This window comes from Armigeres subalbatus, chromosome 2 (assembly GCF_024139115.2).
Source record: "Armigeres subalbatus isolate Guangzhou_Male chromosome 2, GZ_Asu_2, whole genome shotgun sequence".
Classification (NCBI taxonomy): domain Eukaryota; kingdom Metazoa; phylum Arthropoda; class Insecta; order Diptera; family Culicidae; genus Armigeres; species Armigeres subalbatus.
In genome coordinates this window covers 87490375-87505378 of record NC_085140.1, presented here as the reverse complement: position 1 = coordinate 87505378, position 15004 = coordinate 87490375, and the positions used below count along the sequence as shown (strand labels likewise).

The 15004-nt window shown below is 42.8% G+C and overlaps 1 protein-coding gene across 9 annotated transcripts in view; it reads left to right on the top strand.

Moving 5' to 3' along the window:
* Positions 1 to 12704, top strand: part of LOC134209755 (intermembrane lipid transfer protein Vps13) — a 63698-nt gene extending 50994 nt beyond the window's left edge. For all 9 annotated transcript variants that reach the window (XM_062685773.1, XM_062685775.1, XM_062685778.1 and 6 more), the window contains 6 exons: positions 8698 to 8901; positions 8968 to 10305; positions 10360 to 10892; positions 10963 to 11385; positions 11449 to 11587; positions 11690 to 12704. In XM_062685773.1, coding sequence (XP_062541757.1) covers positions 8698 to 8901; positions 8968 to 10305; positions 10360 to 10892; positions 10963 to 11385; positions 11449 to 11587; positions 11690 to 11902 — 2850 coding nt within the window. In that variant the 3' untranslated portion in view covers positions 11903 to 12704. The remainder of the gene's footprint in view (positions 1 to 8697; positions 8902 to 8967; positions 10306 to 10359; positions 10893 to 10962; positions 11386 to 11448; positions 11588 to 11689) is intronic.
* The last annotated feature ends 2300 nt before the right edge of the window (positions 12705 to 15004 follow it).

Below are 15004 nucleotides of genomic sequence, written 5' to 3'. Positions count from 1 at the left end.
AATGTATCGGGTAGTAGGTATTCAGGAAATTTTATTAAAGGCGGTACACATGTTACGTAAGGCATTTCTCAAGGTTTCTTGAACCCTGCCATTCTTCGCCTTGTCAGATGTTTCATGCAAGTCATTTTATTTTTATATCGGCGTAAGAGCCCCTGTCTATGTAAGCCCTTACGTAATTAGTGCGTGGTCCCTTATTTTATCTTATTGATGTTTTAGTTCTTATTTCACCCCAATTCATTGATTTGTATAGCAAATAACGTTCATGCGCTGGTATAACTAATGATGTTTACCCAAAACTGTTTTAGTTCAGACTTAAGTTAAACCTCAGTTACACTTTTAATTACACAAATTATAAACCACACGATATCACCTTAAGTGCGACGTCCAGTAGTAAAAGCTCGTTTGGTCGTATTTCTGCTCAGTATACGCAATTAGTTTGCGCGATCCGAGTACTCTCATCTTCTCCCCTATCACACCATCCAAGATATTTGTCTGGCTTCTTTTCAGTCTTCCTATACTTACAGTCGCTCAATTCTCTAATAGTCGTATCTAAGGGTTTTCTAGTTTCGGTTGTACAGAAACGATCTTGATTTGTTCAGGGTTAGAACCAAAGTGATTCGACCTCGATTTATTTGTTATAATCAGACCAAACTATTTTATACATTTTCTTACTGTTCGACACCACAGTATACCTTGCTCGTACAGTGCATTCATCTTAATCCGTATATAATAGCTCTTCCTTCTTTAAGCACATCTAAAGATGTTCAAATTTAATTCGAGATTAAATCTTAATAAACTAAATTTCAATTCGAAATGACAATAATCATAATAGAACTACAATTCATTACACTGAAATTCGAAATCAGATTAACTGAAATTGGTAAATGAAAATCGGCATCTCGTTTTAAGGTTCTCTTGCGTTTAGATCGGCGGGGTGGATCTGGCAGGTTTGCTGAACTGGCATCTCGCTTTCGTTTGTCGCCGCTTCTGGGTGATTACAGCGGGGAGTTCCCCAAGCCCACTAACTGCTCCTGTGTCACCCCTTGGCAACACCTCTGTGTTACTCATTGAGATGACTACGTTGGATTGCGGCTTGCTTTTACTCATTTTCAGTTGGTCACGATGGGCCATGATTGGTGCGTTTCCAATGGTAATCTGAAATGTATTGATTGAAAATCTTTTTATAAAAGTTGCTTTCAACCAACGTTCTTTAACGCTAGGGTTATGGTGTTTATACCACACCTCATCCCCTTTAATGAGATTGTCTAAAAAGCTGGATTGTTCCGCCAACTTAGTTTCTGGGTACTGACCATTGACATGAGGCATGGATAAATAGTTCTTATGTCCCTTTTTAGGGTTGATAAGGTCAACCAGTCTTCGGTGCGTATGAGAAAAATTTACCTGAAGGGAATTCCCTCTCGGATGAAATTGTATTCCGATAATTGAATAAAAATAGATTAATAAGGTTCTCCAATTTCAATTCCATTAATTCAGGATCTAGTAGGATTTTTTTCAGTGCTTCCTCTACCGTTCTTACCGATCTCTCCGCCTGGCCGTTGCTAGATGGGTGGTAAGGTGAACTTTTTAGTACAATTATCCCTTGTTTTTTTTTTTCAAAAATCGTTTGAAACTATAAGAATTGAATGGAGGTCCCCCGTCCGAAACTAAAATATCTGGCAACCCAAACCAATTTCATTAACACTTGATCACAATCGGTTCCTTTCCTCATCCATATTATCTCTAACCAATTGTCCAATCTCTGTCCACGACGAGAAGAAACGTATAGTGGTTAAAATAAAAAAAAATCTATGTGTATCGGACTGAAGGGTCTAGCAGTTGGTATCCATTTGGATAGTTGCTTTGGTTTTGGTGCAAATACCATGCAGTTACAAACTACAACCTCTAACTCCTGTTGATTTGAGTAAACATCTATAAACCGTTTCTTTAGTTTTTTCCCGCCAACCACTTTGCCAAAAAGCAATTATTTTAGTGAGAAATTCGTCATTGCTAAAATTTAACTCATTGGAACTCATTGCTTAAATTTATACTAGACACATAATCTACATCATACTCTGTCGGAACCGCTTGAATCAGGGGAAACCTAGAGCAAAAATCCGCATTACCCATCTTGGCTGACGGCCTGTACCTAATTTCATAATCATAAATGGAAAGCTCAAGAACAAATCTTTGGAGTCTTGTCACAAAAATCGAGTATTCATCCGCCTTTCCGAATATGCCTACCAAGGGTTTATGATCAGTGTATACTATAAAATTTGCCCATATAAAAATTTATGATTTTTTTTTATTGTGCAGGCCAGAGCCAATGCTTCTAAATGAAGTATGGGATAAGCTTTTTGTGCGTCATTTAACGAAAAGGATGTGAAAGATAACGGTTTTTCAACACCGTCTATGATATGTGCGATTACTCCTCCAAGGCCATATCCCCCATAGCTCGATGCGTCCGATACAACAACTAATGGTTTTGTAGGGTCAAAAAATTCAAGGAAATCGGCCTTCAAGAGTGAGTTTTTTTTTCAAAGGCTGCTTGACATGAATCGCTCCAGACGAATTTAACATCTTTTTTTTAACAAATGATACAAATTGTATAATTTAGACGACAAATGTGGGATACATTTATGGTAATAGTTGACTTGAGTTCTGTAACATTCTGGTACTTTAGCATGTTTGATAGTATCATTTTTATCTACACAAGGCATTAAGCCATTTTCTTCAATAATGTGCCCCAAGAAAGCTAGCTCCGTAACAAAAACTTATATTTTTCCAAATTAACTTTGATATTTGCCTCTGACAATCTTTCATGAACTATGATAAGTTTGTTATAACATTCCTCAAGATCTTTACCTGCGATCAACACATCATCTAAGTAAACAAAAACATACTCAATCCCACTTAATGCCTGATACATTACATGCTGGAATATTGACGCACTGAACGAGGCACCCTGGGGGAGCCTATGATACGCATACAGACCTTTCAGTGTGTTTATCACCATGAATTTTGTTGAACTCTAAGATAAGGCTAATTGCATATAGGCCCCCAGAAATATTTGCATCCGGCCAATCCAGCAAAAACATCTTGGGCTGTTTTAGATGCTTATCTGCACTAGGTCCAGGTTTGTGAGACTCCACCAGGTTAACAGCATCACGTCGTAGATTTTTTACCCTAAAGCACTTTTGTTTAAGGACTGTGTAACAAAAGATCAGAAGGACAAAACGTTGAATGAACTTTTTTTTTTCAAATCTTCAATGTAATCTACCCGATCGAAACAAAATGTTGAATAAAATGATAAGAAAATCCTTCTTAGCAAAAATCTAGGAACTAAAGTTTCGGAAGGATGATCTACGATGAATTACATCCCCGCAACTTCGACGTCGTGGCGCTGCAGGAGATTTGCTGGACAGGACAGAAAGTGTGGAAAAGCGGGCATCGAGCGGCTACCTTCTACCAAAGCTGTGGCACCACCAACGAGCTGGGAACCGGCTTCATAGTGCTGGGTAAGATGCGCCAACGCGTGATTGGGTGGCATCCAATCAACGCAAGAATGTGCTAGCTGAGGATTAAAGGCCGTTTCTTCAACTATAGCATCATCAACGTGCACTGCCCACACGAAGGGAGACCCGACGACGAGAAAGAAGCGTTCTACGCACAGCTGGAGCAGCCATACGATGGATGCCCACTGCGGGACGTTAAAATCGTCATCGGTGACATGAACGCACAGGTAGGAAGGGAGGAAATGTATAGACCGGTCATCGGACCGGATAGTCTGCACACCGTATCGAATGACAACGGCCAACGATGCATAAACTTCGCAGCCTCCCGCGGAATGGTAGTCCGAAGCACCTTCTTTCCCCGCAAAAATATCCACAAGGCCACATGGAAATCACCTAACCAAGAAACGGAAAACCAAATCGACCACGTTCTAATCGACGGTAAATTCTTCTCCGACATCACGAACGTCCGCACTTACCGCAGTGCGAATATTGAATTCGACCACTACCTCGTTGCAGTATGCCTGCGCTCAAAACTCTCGACGGTGTACAACACGCGTCGAAGTCGGACGCCGCGGCTTAATATCGGGCGGCTACGAGACGGTAGACTAGCCCAAGAATACGCGCAGCAGCTGGAAGTGGCACTCCCAACGGAAGAGCAGCTAGGCGCAGCGTCTCTTGAAGATGGCTGGAGAGATATTCGATCCGCCATTGGTAGCACCGCAACCGCTGCACTTGGCACGGTGCCCCCGGATCAGAGAAACGACTGGTATGACGGCGAATGTGAGCAGTTAGTGGAAGAGAAGAATGCAGCATGGGCGAGATTGCTGCAACACCGCACGAGGGCGAACGAGGCACGATATAAACAGGCGCGGAACAGACAAAACTCGATTTTCCGGAGGAAAAGCGCCAGCAGGAAGATCGAGACCGTGAAGAAACGGAGCAACTGTACCGCGCTAATAACACACGAAAGTTCTATGAGAAGTTAAACCGTTCACGTAAGGGCCACGTGCCACAGCCTGATATGTGTAAGGACATAAACGGGAACCTTCTTACGAACGAGCGTGAGGTGATCCAAAGGTGGCGGCAGCACTACGAAGAACACCTGAATGGCGATGTGGCAGACGAAGATGGCGGTATGGTGATGGACCTGGGAGAACGCGCGCAGGACATAATCTTCCTGGCTCCGGATCTCCAGGAAATCCAGGAGGAGATTGGCCGGTTGAAGAACAACAAAGCCCCTGGGGTTGACCAACTACCAGGAGAGCTATTTAAACACGGTGGTGAGGCACTGGCTAGAGCGCTGCACTGGGTCATTACCAAGATTTGGGAGGAGGAAGTTTTGCCGCAGGAGTGGATGGAAGGTGTCGTGTGTCCCATCTACAAAAGGGCGATAAGCTGGATTGTAGCAATTACCGCGCAATCACATTGCTGAACGCCGCCTACAAGGTACTCTCCCAAATTTTATGCCGTCGACTAGCACCAACTGCAAGGGAGTTCGTGGGGCAGTACCAGGCGGGTTTTATGGGCGAACGCTCCACCACGGACCAGGTGTTCGCCATTCGCCAAGTACTGCAGAAATGCCGCGAATACAACATGCCCACACATCATCTATTCATCGACTTCAAAGCCGCATATGATACAATCGATCGGGACCAGCTATGGCAGCTAATGCACGAACACGGTTTTCCGGATAAACTGATACGGTTGATCAAGGCGACGATGGATCGGGTGATGTGCGTAGTTCGAGTTTCAGGGGCATTCTCGAGTCCCTTCGAAACCCGCAGAGGGTTACGGCAAGGTGATGGTCTTTCGTGTTTGCTATTCAACATCGCTTTGGAAGGGTAATACGAAGAGCAGGGATTAACACGAGTGGTACAATTTTCAATAAGTCCGTCCAGCTATTTGGTTTCGCCGACGACATAGATATTATGGCACGTAACTTTGAGAAGATGGAGGAAGCCTACATCAGACTGAAGAGGGAAGCTAAGCGGATCGGACTAGTCATCAACACGTCGAAGACAAAGTACATGATAGGAAGAGGTTCAAGAGAAGACAATGTGAGCCACCCACCGCGAGTTTGCATCGGTGGTGACGAAATCGAGGTGGTAGAAGAATTTGTGTACTTGGGCTCACTGGTGACTGCCGAAAATGACACCAGCAGAGAAATTCGGAGACGCATAGTGGCTGGAAATCGTACGTACTTTGGACTCCGCAAGACGCTTCGATCGAATAGAGTTCGCCGCCGTACCAAACTGACAATCTACAAAACGCTCATTAGACCGGTAGTCCTCTACGGACACGAGACCTGGACGATGCTCGTGGAGGACCAACGCGCACTTGGAGTTTTCGAAAGGAAAGTGCTGCGTACCATCTATGGTGGGGTGCAGATGGCGGACGGTACGTGGAGGAGGCGAATGAACCACGAATTGCATCAGCTGTTGGGAGAACCATCCATCGTTCACACCGCGAAAATCGGACGACTGCGATGGGCCGGGCACGTAGCCAGAATGTCGGACAGTAACCCGGTGAAAATGGTTCTCGACAACGATCCGACGGGCACAAGAAGGCGAGGTGCGCAGCGGGCAAGGTGGATCGATCAGGTGGAAGATGACTTGCGGACCCTCCGTAGACTGCGTGGTTGGCGACGTGTAGCCATGGACCGAGCCGAATGGAGAAGACTCTTATATACCGCACAGGCCACTTCGGCCTTAGTCTGAATAAATAATAAATAATAAAGTTTCGGAAGCCTCCATTTGAGAGACATTTTCCTTTTTCCGTGAAGCAGTAACAGTAGCAGGAGCACATTGGAGCATTTTCTATGTTCCTCGGAAGCCTACTTCCATGCAGTTCGAAACTTACAAAAGGCTACGACGCGACGTCTCCTTTTAACAGGTTCCGAGGTCACCTTTCAAGAAACTCGAAGACCTCCTTTCAAGAGGCTCCGAAGCCTCCTTCCACGACGTTCCGAAACCTCCTTTGAAAGACTTCTCCATTCAGCTCGGTTCATGGCTGAAGAAGCTTGAAAGCCTCATAACATAGAAGCTCGAAAGCCTTTTTTTCAATAGGCTCGGAAGTCCCCTTCAAGAGGCTTGGAAGGCTTCTTTCAAGAGGTTTGGAAGCCTCCTTTAAAGAGGCTCGGTAACCTCCTGTCAAGAGACTCGGAAGCCTAATTTTAAGAGACTCGGAAACCTCATTTTAAGAGACTCGGAAACAACATTTTAAGAGACTCGGAAGCCTCCTTTCAAGAGACTCGAAAGCCTATTTTCAGGAGGAACGAAAGCCACATTTTAAGAGCTTTGGAAGCCTCCTTTCAAGAACCTTGGAAGCCTCCATGAGGCTCGAAAGCCGCGGACCCCTCCTTTAAAGTGGCTCGGATGCCTCCTTTCAAGAAACTCGGATACCTCATTTTAAGTGACTCGGAAGCCTCCTTTCAAAAGACTCGAAACTCTCCTTTTAAGAGTCTTGGAAGCCTTCTTTCAAGAGCCTTGGAAACCTCCCTTCAAAAGCCTTGAAAGCCTCCTGTCAAGAGGCTCGGAAGTCACCATTCAAGAGGCTCGGAAGTCACCCTTCAAGAGGCTCGGAAGCCTTCTTTCAAGAGACCCGAAAGCATCCTTTCAAACGGCTCGGAATCCTCCTAACAAAAGGCTTGGAATCCTCCTTTCAAGAGGCTCGAAAGCCTCCTTTCAAGAGGTTCGGAGGCCTGCTTTAAGAGGCTCGGAAGCCTCATTTCAAGAGACTCGCAAGCCTCATTTTAAGGGGCTTGGAAGCCTACTTTCAAGAGGCTCGGAAGCTCCTTACAAGAGGCTCGGAAGCCTCCTTTCAAAAGGCTCAGAAGCCTCCTTTAAAGAGGCTCGGAGGCCTGCTTTCAAGAGGCTCGGAAGCCTCATTTGAAGAGGCTCGGAAGCCTCCTTTCAAGAGACTCGCGAGCCCCCTTTCAAGAGGCTCGGAAGCTCCTTACAAGAGGCTCGGAAGCCTCCTTTCAAAAGGCTCGAAAGCCTCCTTTAAAGAGGCTCGGAGGCCTGCTTTCAAGAGGCTCGCAAGCCTCATTTGAAGAGGTTCGGAAGCCTCCTTTCAAGAGACTAGCAAGTCCCCTTTCAAGAGGCTCGGAAGCCTCCTTTCAAGAGGCTCGGAATCCTCCTTTCAAGAGACTCGTAAGCCTTCTTACATAAGGCTCGAAAGCCTCGGAAGCCGCGGACGTCTCCTTTAAAGTGGCTCGGAAGCCTCCTTTTAAGAGGTTTGGAAGCCTCCTTTCAAGAGGCTCGGAAGCCTCCTTTCAGGAGGCTCTGAAACCTTCTTTTGAGGGGCTCGGAAGCATCCTTTCAGGAAGCTCTGAATATTCCTTTTAAGGGGGTCGGAAGGCTCCTTTTAAGAGGCTCGGAAGCCTCCTTTCAAGAGGCTCGGAAGCCTTCTTTCAAGAGGCTCGGAAGCCTCCTTTCAAGAGGATCGTTATTGTTATGCGATGTGATCACATTAAATATCACTATGAAATTTTTTACCTAGATAAACAATGGTTACCTCTCAAGGAAAAGGTTGAGAACCACTGTTCTAGCGCAATGTTGAATAACAGACTCGAAAGTCCATCACCTTGTCTTAGTCTCCGGCGCGATTCGAACGAATTGGAGTGTTCGCCCGAAATCTTACAGTTTTGCACACCATCCACCGTTGTTTTGATCAGTCTGGTAAGCTTCCCAGGGAAGCTGTTCTCGGTAACTGTTTTCGCCTGCCGCCTTGAAATCGATAAACAGATTGTGCGTTGGGACCTGGTTTATCATACAAAAAAATAATTAATAATATGGGTGAATATTGCAAATAGTTGAACTTGAAGAATGTTGTTTTTAAATACACATAATTGATTATCCATCCTTAGAATGTTTCAGCATGTGTTAATTTATTGAGATTTTGTCATTGTTGTTACATACTTTGTTATAACTACTGGTTCAAGGTTTTGTATTAAAAGTTTTTTTTTTGTTCGTTTTCTCAAATATTTGTCCGCAAAATGATGGCGAAAGGTGTTTGTTTGGCTGTGTTTTTCTCAAATGCTAATGTTCTTCGTTACTAATTACAACCCAGCACTTGTATATTTTCGTTTCTGTTGAATCGCATTTCTTTTGCTTAGATCTTATGAAGACGGCTTATTATAATTCGTAAAAGACAACAAATCCACTATTTCTATTAATTCAAACAGCCCAATGATGAGAACACCAACATCCTCTATCATCCCCCGGAGTACGAAGGCCCGATTCTGTTTTCATTCCGAGAAAAGGCATTTTTTGGCAAAAAGAAAGCGGCCATTCGGGTGGATACTGGGGAATGGAGCGAGAAATTTTCGTTGGACGTTGCCGGATCCAGTGGTGTGATCGATTGTCAAGCGAATCATATGACTTACCAGGTGAACATTGGACCTGACCGGTATTAGATATTGAATAAAGTAACGGCTTTATGTTTCTGATTGCAGATCGGAGTCCACAACACGTTGACGAATAACTCGTTGACAAAACAAATTGTGTTCATGCCGTACTATGTGCTGATCAATCAGGCAGATTTTGACGTCGAAGTGCAGGAGCATTTGCGTCCAGGTGATCCGTGGACCCGGGTCAAAGTGAATGATTGTATTCCGCTATGGCCTAAAACGGAGGAGAACCGAATGCTGCGCGTCAAGGCAGCGGATCAGTCGCAAATTACGGCTCCTTTCAAGTACACCGAAGTGCAATGCACTTTGCTACAGCTGAAGAATCGCCACGGCGGAATTAACGTAGATGTGCACGTGACGGAGGGAGCGATCTACATAACGTTTACCGGATATCACGCGGGTGATGCACCGGCATTGTTGATCAATCATACGAATGAGGAGTTTGCTTTCAAGGAAAAGGGTGATGTGAATGGTAAGATTCTGATGCCGAACCAGATGGTGCTGCATACCTGGATCAATCCGGCAGGTGATCGAAAGATCGTGTGGGACAGTGGGTCTAAGCTGGTTACGATTGAGAACGATCTGCGACGCGATGATATTAGTGAGTTCAAGTCTCCAACGGATAAGGACATCTACTGGGTGTCGTTCTTGAATGGCACCCAACGAGTTCTGTTGGTCACCGATAATGCTAATATTGCCTACGGGGTACACAGTGCCAGCCGGTTGGATCAGGTTACGCAGGAAATAAAAATGGAGATCCACGGCGTTGGTCTTTCGCTGGTCAATAACGTGACGCTGAGTGATTTGATGTATATTGGAATTGCAAGCTCCGGTGTGATTTGGGAAGAATGCAAGCGTTCCGGTCGCTATAAACAGATGAAGATCCAGGAAACCTACAACGTCGAGAATCTTTACCAACAGTATCTTCGAGACGTGGAAGTTGGAACTGCTTCCAACAAAAAATATTACCTAGAAGGGGAAAAACGAGCCGAAATAGACTTTTTCAATCGCATCATCAAAAAGTCAACGGACCGGTCTATCAAGCGTACGTTCTATCCGGGCCTATGGTTCGAAATCAAATCGTCGTCCCACCAGATGCAATTCCACGCGAAGATAAATCGCATCCAAATCGACAATCAACTGGCGGATTGCATTTTCCCTGTGGTGCTTGCGCCGATACCGCCACCGAAGAGTGTGGCCGCGACGACCGAGTTCAAACCGTTCATCGAGATGAGCATGGTGCAGCGAATCATTCCGCACTCGAACGTTAAGCAGTTCAAATACCTGAGGGTTCTGATGCAGGAATTCCACGTGAAAGTAGATTTACCATTCGTGAATGCGATCTTTGAGATGATCAGCACAGAAATCACGGAAGCTGAGGCGGTAAGTTGGGCTGATTTAGATCTAGATTTATATTGAAAATTTGTATCCTTCCAGAAACGTCTATTTGCGGAAGATCTGAAAGTACAAACTCAACCACTACATGCGCACGTAGCCATCCAGTCGCAGGCGGAAGTAAAGAACTTCTACGACAATCTCCATTTGGGTCCGCTGAAGATCCACGTGAGTTTCTCGATGGCCGGTTCGGAATCGAAAGCCTTACCAGGAATTCTGTCGACCATTCTACAAGGCGTTGGCGTGACGCTCACCGATGTTAACGACGTGGTGTTCCGATTGGCATTTTTCGAGCGGGAATTCCAATTCCTGACGCAACGTCAGCTGGTGTCTGAATGCGTGACGCACTACAGCGGTCAAGCGGTTAAGCAGCTGTATGTGCTGGTGTTGGGTTTGGATGTTATCGGAAACCCGTACGGGTTGGTAGTTGGGTTCACGAAGGGCGTCGAGGATCTGTTCTACGAACCATTCCAGGGGGCCATTCAAGGTCCGGGAGAGTTCGCCGAGGGTCTGGTACTTGGTGTACGGTCACTGTTCGGTCACACTGTTGGCGGGGCAGCTGGTGCTGTGTCCAAGTAAGATACCTTTGTTTGCGACGTCGGGGATGCTTTACAAATGTTGCGTTTTTGTGTCTGTTTTTTTAAGGATAACGGGTGCCATGGGTAAAGGATTGGCCGCCTTGACATTCGATGAGGATTATCAGAAGAAGAGGCGGGATGCGTTGAACAAAAAACCAGCTACCTTACAGGAAGGTATTGCTCGCAGTGGAAAGGGACTGGTCATGGGGGTATTCGATGGAGTGACGGGAGTCTTCACCAAACCGATCAGTGGTGCCAAGGAAGAAGGTGTGGAAGGGTTCTTCAAAGGACTAGGGAAAGGAGCTGTGGGTTTGGTGGCCCGTCCAATTGCCGGTGTGACAGATTTCGCGAGTGGCAGTTTCGATGCAGTCAAAAGAGCCACCGAGCTTTCAGATGAAGCCGGTCGGTTGAGACCGCCAAGATTTTTGCATAAAGATGGCATTGTTAGACCGTACAATAAAAAGGAGGCCGAAGGAAACAAGTTGTTGAAGTGAGTTTAATTTGGGCATCATGATTTTATAGTTCTATATCTAAGTTTCGTTTTTGCCACCAGGGATATTGACAAGGGAAAATTCACAGCAACCGATACGTTTGCATACTACGAAACTGTGATTGAAAACAGAGATGTTGTACTTCTTACCGATTGCCGCATAATTTATGCCACGAAGAGCGATTTGTTTGGAGGATGGCAGGTAAACGTCAAATACTTATATACGCAAATATCTTAATATAATTGCCTGATATCTGTAATAAGGATTGTTAATATTTCTTTGATATTATTTTACTCCTTGCAGTGTGAATGGACCCATCGATGGACCGAGATATTGAGCATCTCTATATTGAACGACGGTATCGAGATGATTCTGCGTAGTAAGGACGGAAAGTCGGCACTGAAGAAAATGTTTGGTTCATCCGGCCACCAGAAGAAGATCCTTCTGATAAGCGTGGCGTACCGTCGCAACCGGCTGGCCGAAGTGATGGAACGACTCCGGCAGCGAGCAGAATGATAGTAGACGCAACAAGTTCACGCATGTCAGTCTAGTCACGTCGTTTTACCATGCGTCGAATGAAATGTTAACACTGCTTGTGAAATATCATACAAGTTTGCGTACATGTCGACCACCCAATCCACTAGCACGCTTCATAGCTTTGAGCCGCAATTATTTATATTGCGCTGATAAATTTAATATGTGGGGAGACATTTTAACGCAGAATAGCTGCCTTCGAATGAAATGAAGTGATGTTAATTCCAATTGTAATAGACAGAACCCTATAAACGACCTGCAGACAGATGTATTCAATATTATCGCCCATAAAATAGTCATAATAATTCGATTTTTTCAATTGAATCTGATAAACTTCGTTTGTGGAACGTGGAAAACTTTCATCGATATTTAATATGCTTCAAGTAGATATTTTATTATGTCCGTCATACGATTTGTTGCCAATCCATGCTATCGTTTTGTATCCGTCATCGGAGTGAGTGGAATAGAAATGAAAAAAATAATAAAAAGAGACCAAATAGTTGATAGACACATCCCGTTAATTACCAGTAGTTTAATGGCAAAGGAATCGCTTTCTTTCGATCAGGGAATAATCCGTTACAACTAAATAGAATGTCGTTTGTATACAAGTACAAATAATTTGTTATTGGTGGAATTGATTTTCAATTATTTTTGAATATTTATTTGTTTTATATATACAAGAAAACTCACTTATCCCTGTGAATATCAAAACATCCGCAATTTTTCCTTTTCTACATGAATTTAATAAATGTATTGAATCTATAAAAATAACTAAAAAAAATAACTGCTCAAGGTTTTGAAGAAATCTCTTGCAATCCTAATTCATGCTGATATACTCAATGAACTAGATTGATTATCGAAATTCATATAAAGTTCTCTTAGCACCAGTAGTAGTAGTAAAATTATTTTTTATTTAATTATTTGTGTGGTCTTACATATTTTTAATTACATATCTCTTGTCTTAGCACCATTCTACGGTTGTATATTTATAACTGCACTCTTCTTTACCGATCATCATTACGCCAAAGCAACGCATGTGCTGTGGGATGAAGCGCAACAAAAATAATGTCGCGCGACATTACTTTAAATTTGTTCGTCGCGTGATAACTATAATGAGTCGCAGTAGATCTATATTTAGAAAGAAGTCGTTTCTATTAATGGAAAGGTAGATTTACATTTGGTCGGGAATATGCCAAACCGCACCAAGCGGGCTTTTGGACTGACGGAATATTTTGATCGTACAATGAAATCGGAAATCATTTCAAATTAATTCGTACGCACATTTATTGTATAAGGATACCTTCAGGTATAGGATTGACGGATATCGGATACTATTTGGCGATTAAAGGTTGCATGAAGAAGAAGAAGTCGAAGGATGATATTAGAAAAATATTGCACGGGGAAGCATAAGGAAACTTTTTTTTAATTCTTCTCAAAAATTCTAGAAGCGATTTAATTAAAAACGGAAAGCAGTATGGGGTTGGACTTTTTTTATACTGTGTATCAAGTATGATATCATAAAATAAAATTTGAAATCGAAAAATTGCGTTTATTATGCAGTAGAAGGAAAGTCCAACCCCGTACTGTAAACCGTTTTTAATTAAATTGCTCCTAGAATTTTTGAGAAGAGTTTTAAAAGACTTCCCGTATGCTTCCCCGTGCAATATTTTTCTAATATCATCCTTCGACTTCTTCTTCTTCATGCAACCTTTAATCGTCATTTGCGATCAATTAAATCTGCTAAACGAAAACTTTGGAAAAAATTAGTATTTTTTTTAAATATCCATTTGTTAACAGTTAACACAATGTAAAAAAGGAAAAGTGGTCTTTTGCTGTGGTTTATAGATTAATTACTGACCCGTCGAACTTCATCTCGTCTAAATTGATTAGATAGCATAGGGGACGTGACTTAGTGTGTCTTGAAAAATAAATAAAATTGGTTAACTGCCTTATAACACAGTAAATGACAGATGGGAAATGAATATATTACTCTTGGTAGACGGAAAGACCTCTGTAGACGGAAAGACCAGAGTCATATTTATTTAGGACCTTAGCTAGCGACGTATGTACATGAGAATAGACAATACGATGCTCATCTATTAATCCACAGGACTAATAGCCTGACCACGTAAGGTCGTAAGGATTAGGCTGACCAGATAATTTCGCGACAAACGCGCTTGCAAAACGGGACATGTCAAAAACTTTGTGATAAAATTCTAGAGCTGTGAAAATTTCAAAATTTATGGGCGTGGGAGAAATTAGTAATATTTTAGAGTGAATCATTCACCACCATATCCTTCTATTGTATTAAGTTAGTTGTAAAAAATAGTAAACAACAAATATTTCACTCTTCAAAGGGACGCGTACAAAAACACAAAGGGACAGAAAATTACAAATCTTTCAATATTTAAAAAAAATGGAATTTTGATATTTTATTTTAATCTACTCCTTAGACATGCATTAAGGATTTTGATTCTATTATTGACCAATATCAAAAACTTTTCCAATTCTGAACAATTGAAAATAACAAACAATGGTCAAAGTACCTTCCCTAAGGCATATTGGCCTAAGGCCAGTTTTGGGCAAAAACAGGCTAACAAAAAATTGTTTTGGAAAAAAATTTCAAAGAAAAATGTGAAAAGAGCAATAAGGCGGGATTATTAGGATATTGATTTCCCGTGCAAGCGATTTTATGAATATAGGTAAGTGGGAAACATCTGCGGATAAAAAATAACAAGAATCGCAACAAGGAAATAACATCAAAAAATGTTATTTTATGCGCATGAAAATAAATGTCAAATCTAATCTGTGAATTGATTATGTTCTTTTTGATCAAAATTGATTTAAGGTGAAACTGTCCAGAATTCAAATAAATTTTCCCTCGCGTTTTCAGAGGCATCAATCTCGATAAACAAGCAACGAATAACTGTCATCTTTTTGTTTCGGCATTGCTTCGTCGCAGCAAGCGTAGAAAAAAAAGATGACAACGGTTCGCTGCTTCAATATTGATAGTGGTGCCCTTGAAAACGCAAGCTGAAACAAAATTCTCGCTTAACTTTTCAAAAGGACCTAAGTAACATTTTT